The following is an 18,888-nucleotide window of genomic DNA, read 5'->3' on the forward strand; positions in this document are numbered from 1 at the left end:
TATAATGTACATGGTAGTCTGTTTTTACTCAAGGCAGTTGTTTATAAAATTCGTTTTTGGTGGTCCTGAGGATTGAACCGAATGCCTTTGCAGTACAGCATGCTAATAATCTGCTTTCTTTCTATGTTTTGGTTCTTTAAGGCAGGGGTATGTGGCCCTCCCTGGCTATCCTGGAACTTGATTACTAAGCTGGCCTCAGACTCAGAGATCTATCATAAGTGTGTGCTAGCACTGCCTGGCTCCTTTTACTTTTTAACTTGAGACCATATCTCACTAAATTTTCTGGGCTTGACCAGCCTTCTCTTAGTTGAGATTGCAGGCCTGAACCACTCAGTCCAATCCATCCCCACCCCCCCACCCCCCGCCGGTTTATCTAATACTAACCTTTTTGTTGTGGTGGTGGTTTTTGTTTGGTTGGTTGGTTTGTTGGGTTTTTTTTTTTTTTTTTGTCCTCTTCATTTTGGGGAGGTATAGTTTGAGGCGGGGTCTTATAACCCAGGCTGGCCTGCTTCTTCCCAAGGGCCTGGGTTATAGGCATGGGTTGACATAGCATATACTCAACTTATTCTGTTTTAAAGTAAGATCACACTTTATAGACGCAGCAGTGCCAAGGATTCAATTCAGTTTTGTCTATTCCTCAAAATATATGTTTGAGCTAGTTATGCATGATAGCACACATTTAGAATCCTTGTCCTCTGGAGGTTGAGGTAGCTAGGAGGAGTGTTTACCTAGATGAAAGCTCCTTTAAACAGGCCCTCTTCTTCAGTCTGAGATGCATTAAAGAATCCTAATTTTTGGAAGCTTACAGAGGGACAAAAAAAAGGAGAAAAATTCATGAAAGTTTTTTTAAAAAGCCATATGTTTAATTCAAAATATGGCAAAAGCAGTGACTTGGTACAAGTGTTCTGTTTACTAGTTTGATGGCAAATTTGGTGGCAAATTTCCTAACACTTCTGAATTCAGGTTTCTTTGTCCATTAAATGAGGATAATGTTTTATAATGAGTAATCCAAAACTCCTGACACATCAAAGACACTGATTAAGATAAAATAAATTAGCCAGGCTATGGTGGCTCATACCCTTAATCCCAGCACTTGGGAAGCAGAGGCAGGCAAGTTTTTGTGCTACAAACTGAGTTTCAGGACAGCTAGGGCAACACAGTGAATTACTGTCTGGAAAACTTTTTTTGATGCAGAATTTCTTTGTAGTTTGGGAGCCTGTCCTGGAACTAGCTCTTATAGACCAGGCTGGCCTTGAACTCACAGATCCACCTGCCTCTGCCTTCCGAGTGCTGGGATTAAAGTCATGCGCCACCACTGCCCAGCTAGAAAAAATTAAAAAAAAAAAAAAGATAAATTATAATTGCCAAGCCAACGAATGTATGGGCCACATCTCTGTGTTGTTTATCCCTTAGCTTTTCTTTCTTTGGCTCTTGGGACATCCAAGGTCTCCAGTGGCCCAGGCAAACATCATTTGAAGGAATCAGTTTTAGAAGTGTTGTCTAGAAAGTGCTTTTGCCTGAGGGTAAGACATCCTTTTAGTTGTTCTCTCTCTCTCTCTCTCTCTCTCTCTCTCTCTCTCTCTCTCTCTCTCTCTCTCTCTCTCTCTCTCTCACACACACACACACACACACACACACACACACACACACAAAAGACAAGTTCTTGATGTATAGCTTAGACTGGCTTTGAACTCACAGTTCTCTTGAGTGCTGGGATCGTAGGCATATTCTACCACATTTGGTTTTGGGTAACCCATGAAGAAGCTTCCTTTTCAAATTCTTTTCTTTTGAGGAAGCAAAAAATAGGGTCTCACTGTATGCATAGCTCGCCAGGAACCTGCTATATAGACTGCCTGCCTCTGCCTTCAAAGTGCTGGGATTAAATGTTTGTGCCACCACACCAGGCATAAATTGTAGTTTGTAAAATTTTTATAAAGTTAGCTTTTAATTGCTTAAAGTGTCCTTTGTCTTTCACTAAGAACATAGGAGGGAACTGGGCGGTGGTGGTGCATGCTTTTAATCGCAGCACTCGGGAGACCGCCGAAGCAGCAGATCACTGAATTCAAGGCCAGCGTGGTCCACAAGAGCTATTTCCAGGACAGGCTCAAAAACAGAGAAACCCTGTCTTGAAAAAACAAGAACACAAGGGATATGAGGGGTTTTTTGTTTGTTTTGTTTTTTGAGACGGTTTCTTTGTGAAGCCTTCACTGTCCTAGTACTAACTCTATAGACCATACTGGCCTTGAACTCCTAGAGATCATTGCGTCTCTGCCTCCCTCAGTGCTAGGATTAAAGACCATGCTACGACTCACTGCCCGGCTGTGGGATGTGAGATTTGAAGTTAGAAAATGTTTAGTATTTTTGTAGATTTGTTTATTTTTATTTTATGTATATGAGTGGTTTGCCTGCATGCATGTCTGTGCATCATGTATTTGCCTGGTGCTCATGGAGACCAAAAGGGAGCATTTAGGTCCTCTGGAACCAGGTGATTGTGAGCTGTCATATGGGTTCAGGAACTGAACCAGTGTCATCTACAAGAACAATGAGTGCTCTTAACTTCTGAGCTGTATCTTTAACCCCACAACTAGGTTTGAGTTCGTTTGCTGATACTTGAGCAGCTTTATGACCTAGAAGTAATTAACGCACAGTTTTCAATAACTCAGTTATAAAATGGGGCTATATACCAGCAACTCTCTTGTTTTTGAGGGAAAATGAAGTGATATATATATATATATATATTTTTTTTTTTTTTGGTTTTTCAAGACAGGGTTTCTCTGTGGTTTTGGAGCCTGTCCTGGAACTAGCTCTTGTAGACCAGGCTGGTCTCGAACTCACAGAGATCCGCCTGCCTCTGCCTCCCAAGTGCTGGGATTAAAGGCGTGCGCCACCACCGCCCGGCTTGAAGTGATATTTATTATTGTATTGAATAAATTGCTCAGTTCTTCTACTTGTAAATATGGTTGCTGACCTTTGTTGAAGGCTCAGCTTATTACTCTTGCTTTGTAGGCTAGTCTGACTCCTTTGTATGTATGTGTGGAACCAGGTCAAAGTCTGGTGTCTTCCTCAGTGCTTCTTTATCTTGTTACTTAATTTACTTGCTAACTTATTTCTTTTGTTTTTTTGTTTTTTCTTTTTCGAGACAGGGTTTCTCTGTAGCTTTGGAGCCTGTCCTGGAACTAGCTCTTGTAGACCAGGCTAGTCTCGAACTCACAGAGATCCGCCTGTCTCTGCCTCCTGAGTGCTGGAATTAAAGGGGTGTGCCACCACCGCCCGGCTGCTACCTTATTTCTTAAAATAGTTTCTCACTGAAGCTAGACCCCACTGATTTAGACTCCTAGCCAGCTAGCCAGCAAACCCACATCTTCAGAGCTAGGATTACAGACACATGTCACCTTTAATCAGTTGTGTGCGCATGTGTGTATGTGTGTGATTGAATTCATATCATCATCTTTGTGCAGCAAGCACAAAGACATCTCCCCAGCGCTCCTTCAACCTCAAGTTTTATTTTATTGATCATTATTCTGAGTTCTCTAAAATGCTTTATATTCTTTTTAAAATTATGGAAAAATATGATTCTAAGATCCAGTAACTAGTTCAAAATACATCAGAGTAATTCTGTATTGTAGAGAGATCCTAAATTTATAGAGTACGTTACATTGCATATAAACAACTTTCATCAATCAGTTTTGCAGTTCAGCTTTTGAGTCTTCTTGTACTGGTTAAGTAAGGTTTCTGCAAAGTGGCATCAGCTGCAGCTGAAGGGCCTAACTACATCTCGGTAGTTAAGAAATGTAGAGGAGCCTTGTACTAAGGGGAGATGTAAGCAGGAGTATCAAGAGTTCCCATCTTGCCGGGCGATGGTGGCGCACGCCTTTAATCCCAGCACTCGGGAGGCAGAGGCAGGTGGATCTCTGTGAGTTCGAGGCCAGCCAGGTCTAGAAGAGCTAGTTCCAGGACAGGAACCAAAAGAGCTACAGAGAAACCCTGTCTCGAAAAATAAAAAAAAAAAAAGTAAATAAATAAATTTAAAAAAAAAAGAGTTCCCATCTTGATGAAACTGCAAATTCAAAGTACCTTTGTTCTGCTTATGTCTGTGGTCTTGGTGGTTGTGATGATTTTAGGGGAATATGTTTATCTCTATAGACTTCTTGTCATATATCCTGTGTATAACATTTTTGCTTCAGTCAGACTTCAGTTGAGAATTTTTCTTTTAAATTTATGTGTGTGAGTGCTTTTCTTGCACGTGTGTATTTAGCTAAGGAGGCCAGAAGAGGGCATTGGATCACCTCAAACTGGAGTTACTGATGGTTGTAACTGTCATGTGGGATCTGGGGAAGGAACCTGTTGTGTCCTATCTATAAAGAGCCATAACTCCAGCCCTCCCTGTTGTTCTTAAATTACTTTTTTTGTATTTTTTTCTTTTGGATATTGAGTTTGGTCTAGAAACTGTATTACCCACATACTAAGAAATAAACTTTGATCTTGAGTACATGTCTATTAGTTGATTGGATTTTTCTTTTCTGTTTTTGTTTTTATTTTTTTAGATCTATTTATTTATTTATTTATTTATTATGTATACAGTGTTCTGCCTGTGTGCATACCTGCACCCCAGAAGAGGGCACCAGATCCCATTACAGATGGTTGTGAGCCACCATGTGGTTGCTGGAAATTGAACTCAGGACCTCCGGAAGAACAGTCCATGTTCTTAACCGCTGAGCCATCTCTCCAGCCCCTTGTTTTTATTTTTTGAGACAAGGTTTCTCTGTGTAGCAGCCCTAGCTGTCCTGGAACTGGCTCTTGTACACCAGACTGGCCTCGAACTAACAGAGGTCTACCTGCCTCTGCCTCCTAAGTGCTGGAATTAAAGGTGTGTACCGCCACTATCCAGCTTCTTTTGTTTTTTATTTTAGGAAAGACCTCATTTATCCTAGGCTGTCCTCAAACTGGTGATCCTCCTGCTTGGCTCCTGAGTGTTGGGACCATAGGCAGGCACATCACACCTCATTGTTACTCTGCCCTTGTAGGTTGATTTTTGCCTGTGTTTTACAAACGAGCAAACAAATATGCAGAATAGTTAAATAACTTGTCTAAATTGACAAATGTGTGGCAGAGCAAGTGCAGGGTCTTTCAAACGCTTAAGGCCTGGAAAACAAAAGTATTACTGCTATAGTGGAATGGTAATGAACTGTATGTTATTATATTTAAATATAATTTTTGTTTTCTTTATTGGGATACTTCTCAGCTGGTCAAGTAACAGTGGGACTGGAGAAAGAACAAAGAAATCTGTAGGGCTGGAGAGATGGCTCAGAGGTTAAGAACACTGGCTGCTCTTCCAGAGGTCCTGAGTTCAGTTCCCAGCAACCACATGGTGGCTCACAACCATCTGTAATGAGATCTGGTGCCCTCTTCTGGCCTGCAGGCAAACGTGCAAGCAGAACACTGTGTACATAATAAATAAATAAAATCTTTAAAAAAAAAGAAATCTGTAATTTACTGTGATTACTTAGAAACAGCCATCATGCCCTGCCTTTATAAAAAATTACTATTATTTTTAGAGTTTTTTATTTGTGTCAGTGCTCATGCAGTCCAAAAGACTTCTTTGGTTCCTTGAGGCATTAAAGGCAGTTGAGAATCACTATGCTATGGGTGTTGAACTCAAGATTTCTGGAAGAGCAGTGTGGGTCCCTAATAGCTGAGACATCTCTAGTCACTTCTGTGGTTTTTTGTTACTGGAGATTTTGATTTGTTTTAACTTTCATATCTCTTTTCTCCATCTCACTGTGTTAATTTAGATAAATGCATATACTCTTTTTGGTTTTCTTTTCTTTTTTTTTTTTTTTTTTTTTGAGATAGGGTTTCTCTGTGTAGCTTTGGAACCGGTCCTGGAACTCACTCTACTGGAGACCAGTCTGACCTCAAACTCAGAGATCTACTTGCCTCTGCCTCCAAAGTTCTGGGATTAAAGGTGTGCGTCACCATAGCTGGCCAATGTGTGTACTCTTATATAAAGAAACATGTAAATGGATGACATAGGCTCTTCAGGTGATGGTGGGAAAGAGGATTCGGGTTTCATAGTCAACCTTTTACAGCTTTGGATGCCTCCTCCAGTCTATCTAAAATTAGCACTTCTGAACTGAACTGTTGGCTTTTCTTTTAATAACACAGTACTCCATAATACTGCTTTAAACAGCCTTGCCAGGTGCTTTTATTTACAAGTACGGAAATTAAGTTCTGTTTTTCTTATTCAGAAATTGAGAAGATTCAGAAGGGAGAGTCAAAAAAAGATGATGAGGAGAATTACTTGGATTTGTTTTCTCATAAGAACATGAAACTGAAAGAACGGGTACTGATACCTGTCAAGCAGTATCCAAAGGTAAGTATAAAAGCAGCTCTCCTCTATGAGTTAACATTGTAGGTTAGCGTGATGTTGGCTGTGATGAAGACATGGGATGGTCATATATCCAGCCACCTGTAAAGTTTCCTTGTACTTGAAATATCTGTTTCTGGTAACCCATAGCTTAAATACAGTCAAGAAGGAAACACAATTACTTTTAGTAATCAAAAATAGTTTCCTTTTCATATGTTTATTCAGTTTCTAGGCCCAAAGTTAAATTCTGGATACTTAAAGCATTGCCCTTTGTCACAAGATTGGCTGTAGTTGGTTTTTGTTTTTATTCTTTAGGGGCTAGCCACCCAGTTCCCAAATAAATGCATGGAGACTTATTCTGCTTATGAATGCCTGGCCTTAGCTTAGCTTTTCTAGCCAGCTTTTCTTTTTTTCTTTAAAGATTTATTTATTTATTTATTTATTATGTATACAATATTCTGTCTGTGTGTATGCCTGCAAGCCAGAAGAGGGCACCAGACCTCATTACAGATGGTTGTGAGCCACCATGTGGTTGCTGGGAATTGAACTCAGGACCTCTGGAAGAGCAGCAACTGCTCTTAACCACTGAGCCGTCTCTCCAGCCCCCTCTAGCCAGCTTTTCTAACTTAAATTATCCTATTTCTCTCTTACCCAAGCTTTTGCCTCTGAACTTTTTACCTTTCTTTATTCTTTTCTTTTTATTAATTATGTATACACACACCATATCTCATTACAGATGGTTGTGAGCCACCATGTGGTTGCTGGGGATTAAACTCAGGTCCTCTGTAAGAGCAGCTGGTGCTCTTAACCTCTGAACCATCTCTCCAGCCCCTACCTTTCTTTATTCTGTATATTTTTCTTTATCTTATTTTAGGTATATGTTTAGGTCCTCCATATATATTATATGTGTACCACGTGCATGCCTTGTGCTTAAGGAAGCCAGAAAAGGGTAGCAATTCCCCTGGAACTGGGGCTACAAGTGACTGTGAATCATCTTCTGCATGAGCAATAAGTAATGTTAACCATGAGCCATTTCTCTGCCGCCTTAGGCCCCCTTTTCTCCCCACTCCCAGACAGGGTTTCTTTGTGAAACAGTCCTGGCTATCCTATATCTCACTCTGTAGACCAGTTTTCTCAAAGTCAGAGATCCACCTGCCTCTGCCTTGCAAGTGCTGGGATTAAAAGGCGTGTGCAACCACTGCCCAGCCTTCCTCCACATTTTTTAAAGGAAATAGTTAAAATTCAGCTCACCATACATGCTACCAAGGGGCACAACATTTTTTGTTCTGTCTTAGAAGCAAGATACCTGCTTGCTTATGTACATTGTCTTGAGTCTGATCACTAATAAAAATTTCTGTATGTCACTGGGCAGTGGTGGTGGTCACCTTTAGTCCCAACACTTGGGAGATGGAGGCAGGCAGATCCCTGAGTATGAGGCCAGCCTGGTCGACAAAATGAGTTGCAGGATAGCCAGGAAGGCTACACACAGAAACTCCTGAAAGCAAACACATTTATGCCTGTTAAAATGTTTATGTTAGATTATCATGACTTGCAGTCAGTTGTAGAAAGAGTACCAAACTTTATAAGGAAATCCAAATTCAAGTCTAGTACCTGCACTTAACTTAAAGTTATATAACTTAAAGCTAATCACTAATGATACAGTTGCAATGTGTCTTGAGTATAATGAGGATTTTATATGTGCTTACATATAAAAGATTCTTACTTTATAGGCTTGTTGAAGATCAAATAACATGTTGTATGTTTAAATGTTTATAGAGAGTTATGTGTATTTAGAAGTTTTTTTTTTGTTTTTTCCTGTCAGTTCAATTTTGTGGGGAAGATTCTTGGACCACAAGGAAATACAATCAAAAGACTTCAAGAAGAGACTGGTGCAAAGATCTCTGTCTTGGGAAAGGGTTCAATGAGAGACAAAGCTAAGGTAAGTTCATGTAGTGAGGCAAAATAAAACCAAGTGCTCTCTAGTTGCACAGTGTCTGATATGGATGCTTTGTGCAAGCAAACATTTTGGAATTTGTTTAGAATTTGACACCATGTCTCACTATGTAGCTTTGGTTGGCCCGCTACTTGCTATGTATGTAGACTAGGTTGGTCTCCATGATCTGCCTGTTTCTGCCTCCCACGTGCTGGGATTAAAGACATTCACCATTATCTTTAATCATGTGCCCTCCAGCATACAAAATAAGGCTGTTGTAAAGTTTTCGTTGCATATAAGCACTCATTTGGTAATGTTGGGAAGAGCCTAGATATACCCTCATTATTCTTTTTAAAGCTGTGCTTACTTTATGTATATGGATATTTTGTCTGTATGTACATCAGCACATCAGAAGAGGGCATCAGATCCCTTAAAAACTAGAGTTATAGACAAATATGAGCCATTCTGTGGTGCTGAGAGTTGAATTCAGCACCTCTGGAAGAACAGCCTTTACCTCTAAGCTATCACACACACACCCTCCCTCCCAGGCTGCATTATGATACAATTAAGTAGCATTGTTAGCTTTGATAAGCTTATCTCTAAAAACTTAAAATGAGAACTGGGAATACTAAACTTTTGAAGATTGAACACACAAAAATGTGACCAGTGCACCCTGTTTTCCAGGGACAGGAACTAATGAGACCACTGGTGTTAAGTGCTGGCGAGTTTGTGGTTAGATCATTTGATTTCTATACAACAGGAATGTTCCAAAAAGAAAATGTTCCATTTCATGGCTCCTTACACAGTGAACTTTTAGCTGAGAAGATACTACCACACATAATTCCCTTCTAGGGTCAGCTTGCTTGCTCACTTTATTTATTTAGCATATAACATTCTGCCTCCATGTATGCCTACAGGCCAGAAGAGGGCTCCACATCTCATTACAGATGGTTGTGAGACACCATGTGGTTGCTGGGAATTGAACTCAGGTCCTCTGGAAGAACAGTCAGTGCTCTTAGCCACTGAGCCATCTCTCCAACCCTTAGGGTCAGCTTTTTAGACAAGATTTACCTGCTAAAATCTAGAAATTCGTTTATTGAGGACCTAACTTTTTTTTATGTGTGTTATTTTATTTATTTTTATTTTATGTGCATTGGTGTTTTGCCTGCATATATTTCTGTGTGAGGGTGTCAGATCTTGGAATTACAAACAGTTGTGAGCTGCCGTAAGGATGCTGGGAATTAACCACTGAGCCATCTTTGCCGCCCAAGGGCCTAACTTTTGGGTAGTGTTTTTCCTTTTGTCTCTCTAGGATACATAGTACACTATGTTGTTTTAGTTGATGAGATTTGTAAGAGTTTCTACTGTCCTGACTTTGTTCCTCCCTTAAACTCCTAGGCAATAAAAACACATAAAAGGGGTTGATGGTGATAAAGAGCTCTAATGAATTTAAAAACTAATGCTTGGCCATAAACTCATACACTAAATACCAAACAACTGTTATCGGAGTAGATTCTAAAATAAAGCTTTAATAGGTTGTTCCTTCAAATTCACCGCATTGAATGCTCCAGTGTTTAAGGGAACAGTTAACCAAGTATAATTTTGTTTGTTTGTGGTTGGTTTTTCTCTTTTTTTTTTGGTTTTTCGAGACAGGGTTTCTCTGTGGTTTTGGAGCCTGTCCTGGAACTAGCTCTTGTAGACCAGGCTGGTCTCGAACTCACAGAGATCCGCCTGCCTCCCGAGTGCTGGGATGAAAGGCGTGCGCCACCACGCCCGGCTCTGTGGTTGGTTTTTCAAGATAGGATTTCTCTGTAGCTTTGGAACCTGTCCTGCAGGTCTCTGTAGAGCAGACTGGCATCGAACTCACAGAGATCTCTCTGCCTCTGCCTCCTGAGTACTGGGATTAAAGGTATGTGCTGCCACTACCCAGCTAACCAAGTATAGTTTTAGCTGGTACTGTAAGTTTCAGTTTCCAGGACTTGATTGGACTTGATTTACCTTCCTTCTTAGGATTTCAGGGGTGTTTGTTTGCTTGTTTGTTTGTTTTTGCATATTATTTCTGACTGTCCCTTTGACCTAGTGTTAAAGGTGTTGTTTTCTTTTCGTCTGTATATGATTTGATATTACTTTTCCATTTTTCCATAGGAGGAAGAGCTTCGCAAGGGTGGAGACCCCAAATATGCCCATTTAAATATGGATCTGCATGTCTTCATTGAAGTCTTTGGACCCCCGTGTGAGGCTTATGCTCTTATGGCCCATGCCATGGAGGAAGTCAAGAAATTTCTAGTACCAGTAAGGAAATGCATATTCTTTATTGTCTGAGCAAGGAAGAAACAGGATCATACTGTTGAGAAAGCCAGGATTCCTGACTAGGGTCTGTACTTTGGTTCATTTTTCTGAGGTTTTCCCACTACTTACGCCTTATTCTCAAAGCACTGTTTTCCAAAGCCTACTTGTTTCATTAATGTGTACTGTTATCTATTGTCAATATTTTGGGTCCCTGAGGTGTTTACAATCTGTTTAACAAAGATTTAATAAGGTCTTTATTTAGTTTAGTATTTTGGTACTACTATGGAACCAGGAGACATGATATTAGGAAAATGACTTAAGGTAAATCTGCAAATTTGTGTGCTAGAATTTTGAATCTAGAGTTGACAACAGGAAGTTTATAGCATCCATTGTTCTAATGTGGCTCACTGAATGGTTCTTTTGGTGGAGGGTTTTGTTTTCCGCCCAGAGTCCGGTTTAGAAGATACCATGTTACATGCATGACTATTGATGATATGGAAATTTTCTTTCTTAATTGTTTATTTGAGACAGAGTCTCACTATGTATTCCTGCCTGACCTGAAACTTACTGTGTAGACCAGGCTGGTCCCTAACTTGCAGAAATCTATCTGCCTCTGCCTCCCAATTAAAGAGGCAGATTATGGTGGGATTAAAGATGTGACCCACCATACTTAGAAAATTGTTTATAATGGTGTCACCTGATTGTAATACAGGTTAAGTAACAGTTGTCTGAACTGTTCTAGAATGTTTGGGAATTCCCTGCCCTCCTGATTTTAGAGTTTTTCCAAATGTAGAAGAAAGTGTCTTGAGAATAGGACTCCAGTCTTAACAAAACACTTTTTTTTTATTTGTTTTGTTGAGAACCTTTAATGTTGCCCAGCCTGGCCTTGAATTTGCCATGTAGCCAAGGGTACCCTTGAATTCATTGATCTTCATGCCTCTGATTTGCTATTAAACGTGTGCACTGCCACACCTGATTTGGTGTGTTAGGGATTTAACCCAGGCCTTGTTCATGTATGTTGTAGGCAAGCACTCTACCAACTGAGCTAATTCTCCAGCCGCCCCCCCCAACTCATTTATATTTACTAAATACTTCGTAGCAGACTGAAATTTATCTTATTTAACAAATGTGACAGTTGGAGATACCTGAGCATTGAGTCAATCCAGTCTTAAGTGGCAAAAATGTATAAGGCTGAGGAAAGAAGAGAGTTGTAGGAGACATTGCTCTACGAACTATGTCATTTTTGTTTTATTTGTTTGTTTTGGTTTCCAACACGGGGTTTCCCTGTAGCCCTGACTGTCCTGGAGCTCACTCTGTAGACCAAGCTAGTCTTAGACTCGCAGATAACGCTAGTCTCTACCTCCCAAGTACTGGGATTAAAGGCATGTGCCACCATGCCTGGCTTTTCTTGAATAACTTTTAATTTCACTTTTCTTTTTTCTTTTCTTTGGGTGTGTGTGTGGGAGAGTTGTTGAGACAGATTTTTTTCTGTGTAACTGTCCTGGAACTTGCTTTGTAGATCAAGCTGGCCTTGAATTCATTGATATCAGACTGTCTGCTTCCCAAATGCTGGGATTAAAGGCGTGTGCCGCCACCACCCAGCTAATTTCACTCTTCTAAGATGTGGGCTGCTAGTTTACCCCAAATGTTAAGTAGTAGTAGTTGAGTAATAAATTGCACTTGGGTCTAAAGACACAAAAATGGCTCTTGAGGCTGGGGAGATAAACTCAGTTCATAAAACACTTGTGATTAAGCTTATGAATCTGGGTTGGATCCCCAAGCACCAGCATGAGAGCTTGTCATGGTAGAGCATACATCACATTGCTGGGGAGACAGGAAGATCTGTGAGCTTAGTCAGTCTAGCCCAGTGAGTGAAGGGGCTCCAGATTCAGTGAGAGACCTTGTCTGAATAAGGTGGAGAAGCAATTGAGAAAATGAACCTCTGATTCCACATTCATGTACACGCAATGGCTCTTGAAAATCTCAATCTTAAGTGGAAAACTACATTTTAGGGGAAAAGGTGTGGTTAGGCAACATCAGAAAAAGAAGGTCCTCCCCTTCCTCCCTTTTGTGACAGCATTAAGAATTTTACTCAGGGCTTTGAACACTAGGCATACCTTCGACCACCTAATTATACCCCTCCTTTGTGCCTTGTAAGAGTCAGAGTTCCAAATTATACCGTGAGGCAATGTTGGCAGGATCATCTTGACAGTTAAATAAAAAATTCAAAACTTATTGTATAGCACCCAGTACCTAGAGCCTCATTAATGGTAGTGGTTTCTGTTATTCTAGGAAAAGTAACTGTTTACAAAGAATGTATGTGTGAGAATATTCCAAGCTATAGGTTGTTTTTTTGACTTAAGAGAAAGTTTTTGTATATATAGAGAAAAGAAGTGATCAAGGGAACTACTTTCTGAAGAGCCTCATCTGTCAGTAAGGATCTGTTGTCCACATCTTCCTCAAAGAAGTAACAGTATAATTTGACTTCAGAGAACTAATTACTTGACTTGAGACATCACCTAGGCTTTTAATACTGTTCTTTTTCGGGTGGTATTTTGAGGCAGAGACTCAATATATAACTCATGCTGTCCCAGAACTCAAAACTATATGGTTCAGGGTGGCCTTAATCTCACAGAGATCCACAGTCTCTGCCTCTGAGAGTGCTGGGAGTCAAAGGTATGTGCCACTATTCCCAGCTTCAAGGGTGTTCTTAAGATCTAAGGCTCCTATGGACCACATGAATTTTAGAAGATGTTACACATTCTTTGCTGTCTTTAATTCCCAGGATATGATGGATGATATCTGCCAGGAGCAGTTTCTAGAATTGTCCTACTTGAATGGAGTTCCTGAACCCTCTCGTGGTCGTGGGGTACCAGTGAGAGGACGAGGAGCTGCCCCACCTCCTCCACCTGTTCCCAGGTAAAAAAAAAAAAAAATAGTTGAAAAGGAAATATAAATGTGACTGCTGGTAGTCTTCTTAGCTCTATCTAGATCAGGAGGCTCAGGCTTTGGTATGGATATCAAGTACAGAATTCTGGATCTTAGCAGTTTGACCATAGACAAGTGTTACAGTGCTACTGAAACGCTGGAGCTTCTAATTTTGGACAGTACTAGTATTGTGAGCTTTGGAGATTCATATGTAGGTGTGGAAGTTAGAGGATAAGGAATAGGAGTCCTATCATGTGGGTCTTAGGGATTGAACTCAGGTTGTCAGTCTTAATCAGCTGTGTGCTTACCCACGAAGCCATCTCACTGGCCCCCTAGTTGTTTTTTTCACTATGTAGTCCTATGTAGCCCTCACTGACCTGGAACTTGCTACGTAGACCAGGCCAGTCTGAAACTTAAGAGAGATCTCCTATTTCTGCCTCCCAAGTGCTGTGACTAATGTGATAAGCCACCAAACCTGGCTATCTGGTATGACTTCAGAATAGTCTAGACTTGCCTGAGGTACTGTGATCTACTATTGCACCCAGAGAATCTGCTAGTTTAGGTTCTCTTTCATGTATATTATTTTGTGCTTTAAAGTCTAGTTGAGGGTTGGAGATATGCCTCGTTGGTAGACTGCCTAGCATACACAAATCTCTGGGTTTGATCCCTAGTACTTCACAAACAGGCTGTGGTGAAACACCGTTGTAATTCCAGTACCTGGGCAGTAAAGTCATCTTCAGCTACATAGTTTGTTCAAGACCATACTGGGATATATGAAACCCTATCCCCCCAAAAGGAAAGGAAAAGTAAAAAGAAAGGCCAAAGCAAGAGATACAGTCTCTGTCTTATCAAGTATGGCCACAGAGCCTCCCTTTAAGAAATATAAATTAGCTGGCATATACCTTTAATCCCAGCACTCAGAGGCATTGCCAGGTGGATTTGTATGAGTTCTAGGCTAGCCAGAGCAACAAGGGATACCTTATCTCAAATAAGTGAGCAAGTATGTGTAAAGTATGAAATATTTTTAGCTCCAGAATTCATGAACAACCCTGAACATGAATATGACTTGATTATTAAAAGATCAAATTAATACAAATTTTCTTTTTGTAGAGGTCGTGGGGTTGGACCACCTCGAGGGGCTTTGGTTCGTGGGACCCCAGTGAGAGGTTCCATTACCAGAGGTGCCACTGTGACTCGAGGAGTGCCACCCCCACCCACTGTGAGAGGTGCCCCAACACCAAGAGCTCGAACCGCAGGCATCCAGAGAATACCTTTACCTCCACCACCTACCCCAGAAACTTACGAAGACTATGTAAGAATGTTTTGAACAATGTATCATTTCCTCCATACCTAGGTTGCCAGGGAAAGTTGAGTGTCTTATTCATGTGTGTAGGTAGAAAACAGTACCTGCATTCTTGTTACGCTGATTTTGAACTATGAGATGATTTTTCTTCTATTTTGCTTTCATTATTGCTATCTCTATATAAGGTAAATGAGAAGTTGTGGTTTGACATACAGAATTTTACTAAGAGATTGTTGTTTGTAATGCTAAATTACATTTGATTTTTGTTTTGTCTTTATTCACTCTTCTGCGGTGGATCTTAAATTTTTTTTTTTATTGTGTATACAATATTCTTTCTGCGTGTATGCCTGCTGACCAGAAGAGGGCCTCATTACAGATGGTTGTGAGCCACCATGTGGTTGCCGGGAATTGAACTCAGGACCTTTGGAAGAGCAGGCAATGCTCTTAACCACTGAGCCATCTCTCCAGCCCCGGATCTTAATATTTTTGAGAAAATTTTCATGGCCTGTTCATTCAGAAGCTCATGATCCCCCCCCTCCCAATGGGTTGTAATTATCTTCTCTATTATATGTAATTCTGACCTAATTTATTTGTTACAGGGATATGATGATACATATGCAGAACAGAGTTATGAAGGATATGAAGGCTATTACAGCCAGAGCCAAGGGTGAGTCGATAGTATACTATATAGTGTCCTAGATAGATGGTGGGTGGAATTGGAGAAACTAAAGATTTGGGCAAATACCGAGCTCTGGAGTAGTCTGACAACATTTTGAGGGTATTGTATTGCCTCTGCTTTTGACAACTTGAAGGCATATAGGTGGGCCTGCAAATTTAAATAACTGCATTTTATGTAATAGTATAGGATTTGGGGCTAATGAAAAATTCCTGATCTGTGGCTATATAGAAGCATTGAGAAAATGCCATTAAATAATTCTTTTATTAAGAAATAATAATTTTTTTTTAGATTTTCGAGACAGGGTTTCTCCGTAGCTTTTTTTGGTTCCTGTCCTGGAACTAGCTCTTGTAGACCAGGCTGGCCTCGAACTCACAGAGATCCGCCTGCCTCTGCCTCCCGAGTACTGGGATTAAAGATGTGTGTCACTACCGCCCAGCTAATAATTTCTTAATTATGGGAGGAAGTAGCTCAGTTGGTAGGTAGGCTGTGCTTCCTGCCTTGCATGTGTGAAATCCTTAGTTTGATTTCACCATAGGACCATGAGTTCAAGAACAGCCTGGGATACATTACAGACAAATCAACTCACCCCACCCACATTGGAGATACGTTTAGTCTTAAGAACAAGCTAGATAACCTAGGTGTTTTGTTTTTGTTTTTAATTCCTTTAAAACACAGCTTTCAGTGTATATGTGTGTGTGTGTGTACAAGTATGTATATATACACACATACTTGTCTCAGGCATCTATAATAGGCACAAAACAGGCCTTTTCCAATTCTCTTCCGGTGAGCTATATGAATACATATATAATCATTGTATTGCAAGAATCTGATTTAGAGTTTGGTTTTCTACATTAAGTTGTATGATATTTGTTTTTGTTCTTCTTGCTATACTTAACCAGACTTTTTGGTAAATACATGGTTCATGCATGTTTTTTAAATATTGGGGTGGTTAGGAGTGGTACAGAACATATATTTCCCCCTATTTTATAGATAATAAACTCACCAGATATGGGATATTTGAAAGAATGCTAAAACCAAAGCTTTTAATGTTCTGTTGTTTTTTTGTTGTTTGTTTTTTTTTTTTTTTTTGGCTTTCCAGGGAGTCAGAATATTATGACTATGGACATGGGGAGGTTCAAGATTCTTATGAAGCTTATGGTATGTTTTTATTTCTGTGCTGGGGTAAAATGTACAAGTAAGTGTCTAGAAAAATACTGGCTGATGGGTTGTTGGAAGTCAGGCAGTCACACCTAAGGAACAGTAGAAGCTTTCCGCATTGATAAAGGGAACTTTAAGAGCTCTTAAGTTTTATGGTGCTACGTGTCTTGTCTACTCAGCTCTATCTTAGCTGGATTGGTATACTTCTCAGGGGATGCTGGTTTCTGTTAGGTAGGACATGCCTAACCCAGAGCTGGTTTTGGACCTTTTGCTACTGAAGCCGTGGTCATGTTGAGAGATAGAAGAACTTACTTGTCTAACTGTACTCCCCTGCCCTGCCCCCCTCATCAAAAAAAAAAAATGAATTTACTGAAAATACTAAGCGTAGAAGAAAATACGAGCTGAAAGCAGCTCTTTAAAGCAGATTAGAAGGCAAAGTAGTACTGGTTAGACTCAAATCAGAGACTTCAGGGGAGCTAATTCACATCAGTAGTACTACCAAACTCCTTCCTAGATGGAAGATGTCTTAAGTCAAATTTCTTCCTCTTTAAAAAAATTTATTTTTAGCCGGGCGGTGGTGGCGCACGCCTTTAATCCCAGCACTTGGGAGACAGAGGCAGGCGGATCTCTGGGAGTTCGAGAACAGCCTGGTCTACAAGAGCTAGTTCCAGGACAGGCTCCAAAACCACAGAGAAACCCTGTCTCGAAAAACAAAAAAAAAAACAAAAAACAAAAACAAAAAAAAAAATTATTTTTATTCATTTTATCTCACCTATCCCAGGGAGTTCTGAATTATGTGGCTGATGATGACCTTGATTTTCTGATTTCTCTGCTGGGATTACAGCTTGTTCTCCCTGTTGTTGTCTGGTTTTATGGGATATCTAGGGATGGAACTCAATTCTTCTTGTCTTCTAGACAAATACTCCTATCACCTGAGCTTCATCCCTAGTCCTCAGCTCAGTTACTGATCGCATAAAACAGTTCAGGCTGGGAAGGTAGCAAAACCCAAGCTGACTTCCATGAGGTTTGGTTGAAAACACATTGCTCAGTTGTGTCTATAAGAGCTAATTATGGCTTTGTGCTAATGGGTCTCTGAGGATATTTGTATGCAGTGAGATCAGCCTTCATAAACAGAGAGCTTCTGCATCCCTGAAGAATTCTGCAGAGGGTTTTAGCTGCTGTTTGAACTATCTTAAAGTACTCTATAGAGCCAAACGGTGGTGGCACACACCTTTAACCCCAGCACCCAGAAGGCAGAGACAGGTAGATCTCTGTGAGTTTGATGCCAGGTTGGTCTACAGAGGGAGTTCTAGGGGAATCAGGGCAGAGAAAATATGCTCAAAACAAAACAAAACAAAACAAATATCAACAACAAAAAAAGATACTCTACAGAGAGTTAGAAAAAGGAATTTAGTGGGTCCTCTCATAAGACACTAAGCTTAACCTATTGGCATGATATGGTATAGCCAATTAGATCCTGATCCCCAAAAAACAATTTTTACAAATTTTAGCTAATTTAGTACTGCACTATTGCCATAGTAACATTGTAGCACTCCACTCCTATGTCATTGTTTAGATAGATTGGTCATTGTGGCTCACTATTTCCCTCTATCAGTGAGGCAATAAGGAGTTTCTATATGTGTCTGGCAAAACTGTATTTCTATTCTGCTGGAGAAAAGACTGAACTAAAGAGGCTGAAACCCAGCCTGGTGACTCATGACTATCTTGGCAGTTGGGAAGGAAGTAGAGAGAGGAAGATCAGAAACTCAAGGTCATTGTCCCTGATATACCAAGTTTGAAAGCAGTGTGAACTACATGAGATCCTGGTTCAAAGAAAGAGAGGTGTGTACTGCATCCCAGGCACTTAAGATTAAGGCAGGGGAAGTATGAGTTTGAAATCAGTTTAAGTTACATACTGACTTCAAATGTGTTCTAAGATGAGATACATATTGAGATGGTGTCTCTAAAAATAGACAGGCTATTATTCTTGTGTTCCTGGTATGCTGTTGCCATGATTAGTGTGTTCTGGTATCTGCCTTTCTAAAGAGAATTAGAAGCATAAACTTTTCTGTTTGTAGGAGCATCTTGCAAATAGATGGACCTTGCATATTGTACTAGGAGCATAGGTAGAATTCTATGTAATTTTTGATCCATACAGAAAAGTAAGACCTGTAGTAATGTACCTAGTACTTACATGTAGGCATGAATTGGTATGGCACAGGTGAGGAAAT

The 18,888-nt window shown here is 40.2% G+C and overlaps 1 protein-coding gene across 2 annotated transcripts in view; it reads left to right on the forward strand.

Moving 5' to 3' along the window:
• Window positions 1-18,888, forward strand: part of Khdrbs1 (KH RNA binding domain containing, signal transduction associated 1) — a 39,811-nt gene that overhangs the window by 9,960 nt on the left and 10,963 nt on the right. For both annotated transcript variants that reach the window (XR_009057991.1, XM_057784462.1), the window contains exons 2-8: window positions 6,249-6,373; window positions 8,190-8,306; window positions 10,446-10,592; window positions 13,375-13,508; window positions 14,628-14,829; window positions 15,420-15,487; window positions 16,599-16,657. Coding sequence is in view for 1 of the 2 variants with exons in the window: in XM_057784462.1 (XP_057640445.1) it covers window positions 6,249-6,373; window positions 8,190-8,306; window positions 10,446-10,592; window positions 13,375-13,508; window positions 14,628-14,829; window positions 15,420-15,487; window positions 16,599-16,657 (852 nt within the window). In the remaining variant the exon portion in view is untranslated. The remainder of the gene's footprint in view (window positions 1-6,248; window positions 6,374-8,189; window positions 8,307-10,445; window positions 10,593-13,374; window positions 13,509-14,627; window positions 14,830-15,419; window positions 15,488-16,598; window positions 16,658-18,888) is intronic.

Source organism: Chionomys nivalis, chromosome 11, assembly GCF_950005125.1.
Source record: "Chionomys nivalis chromosome 11, mChiNiv1.1, whole genome shotgun sequence".
NCBI lineage: Eukaryota > Metazoa > Chordata > Mammalia > Rodentia > Cricetidae > Chionomys > Chionomys nivalis.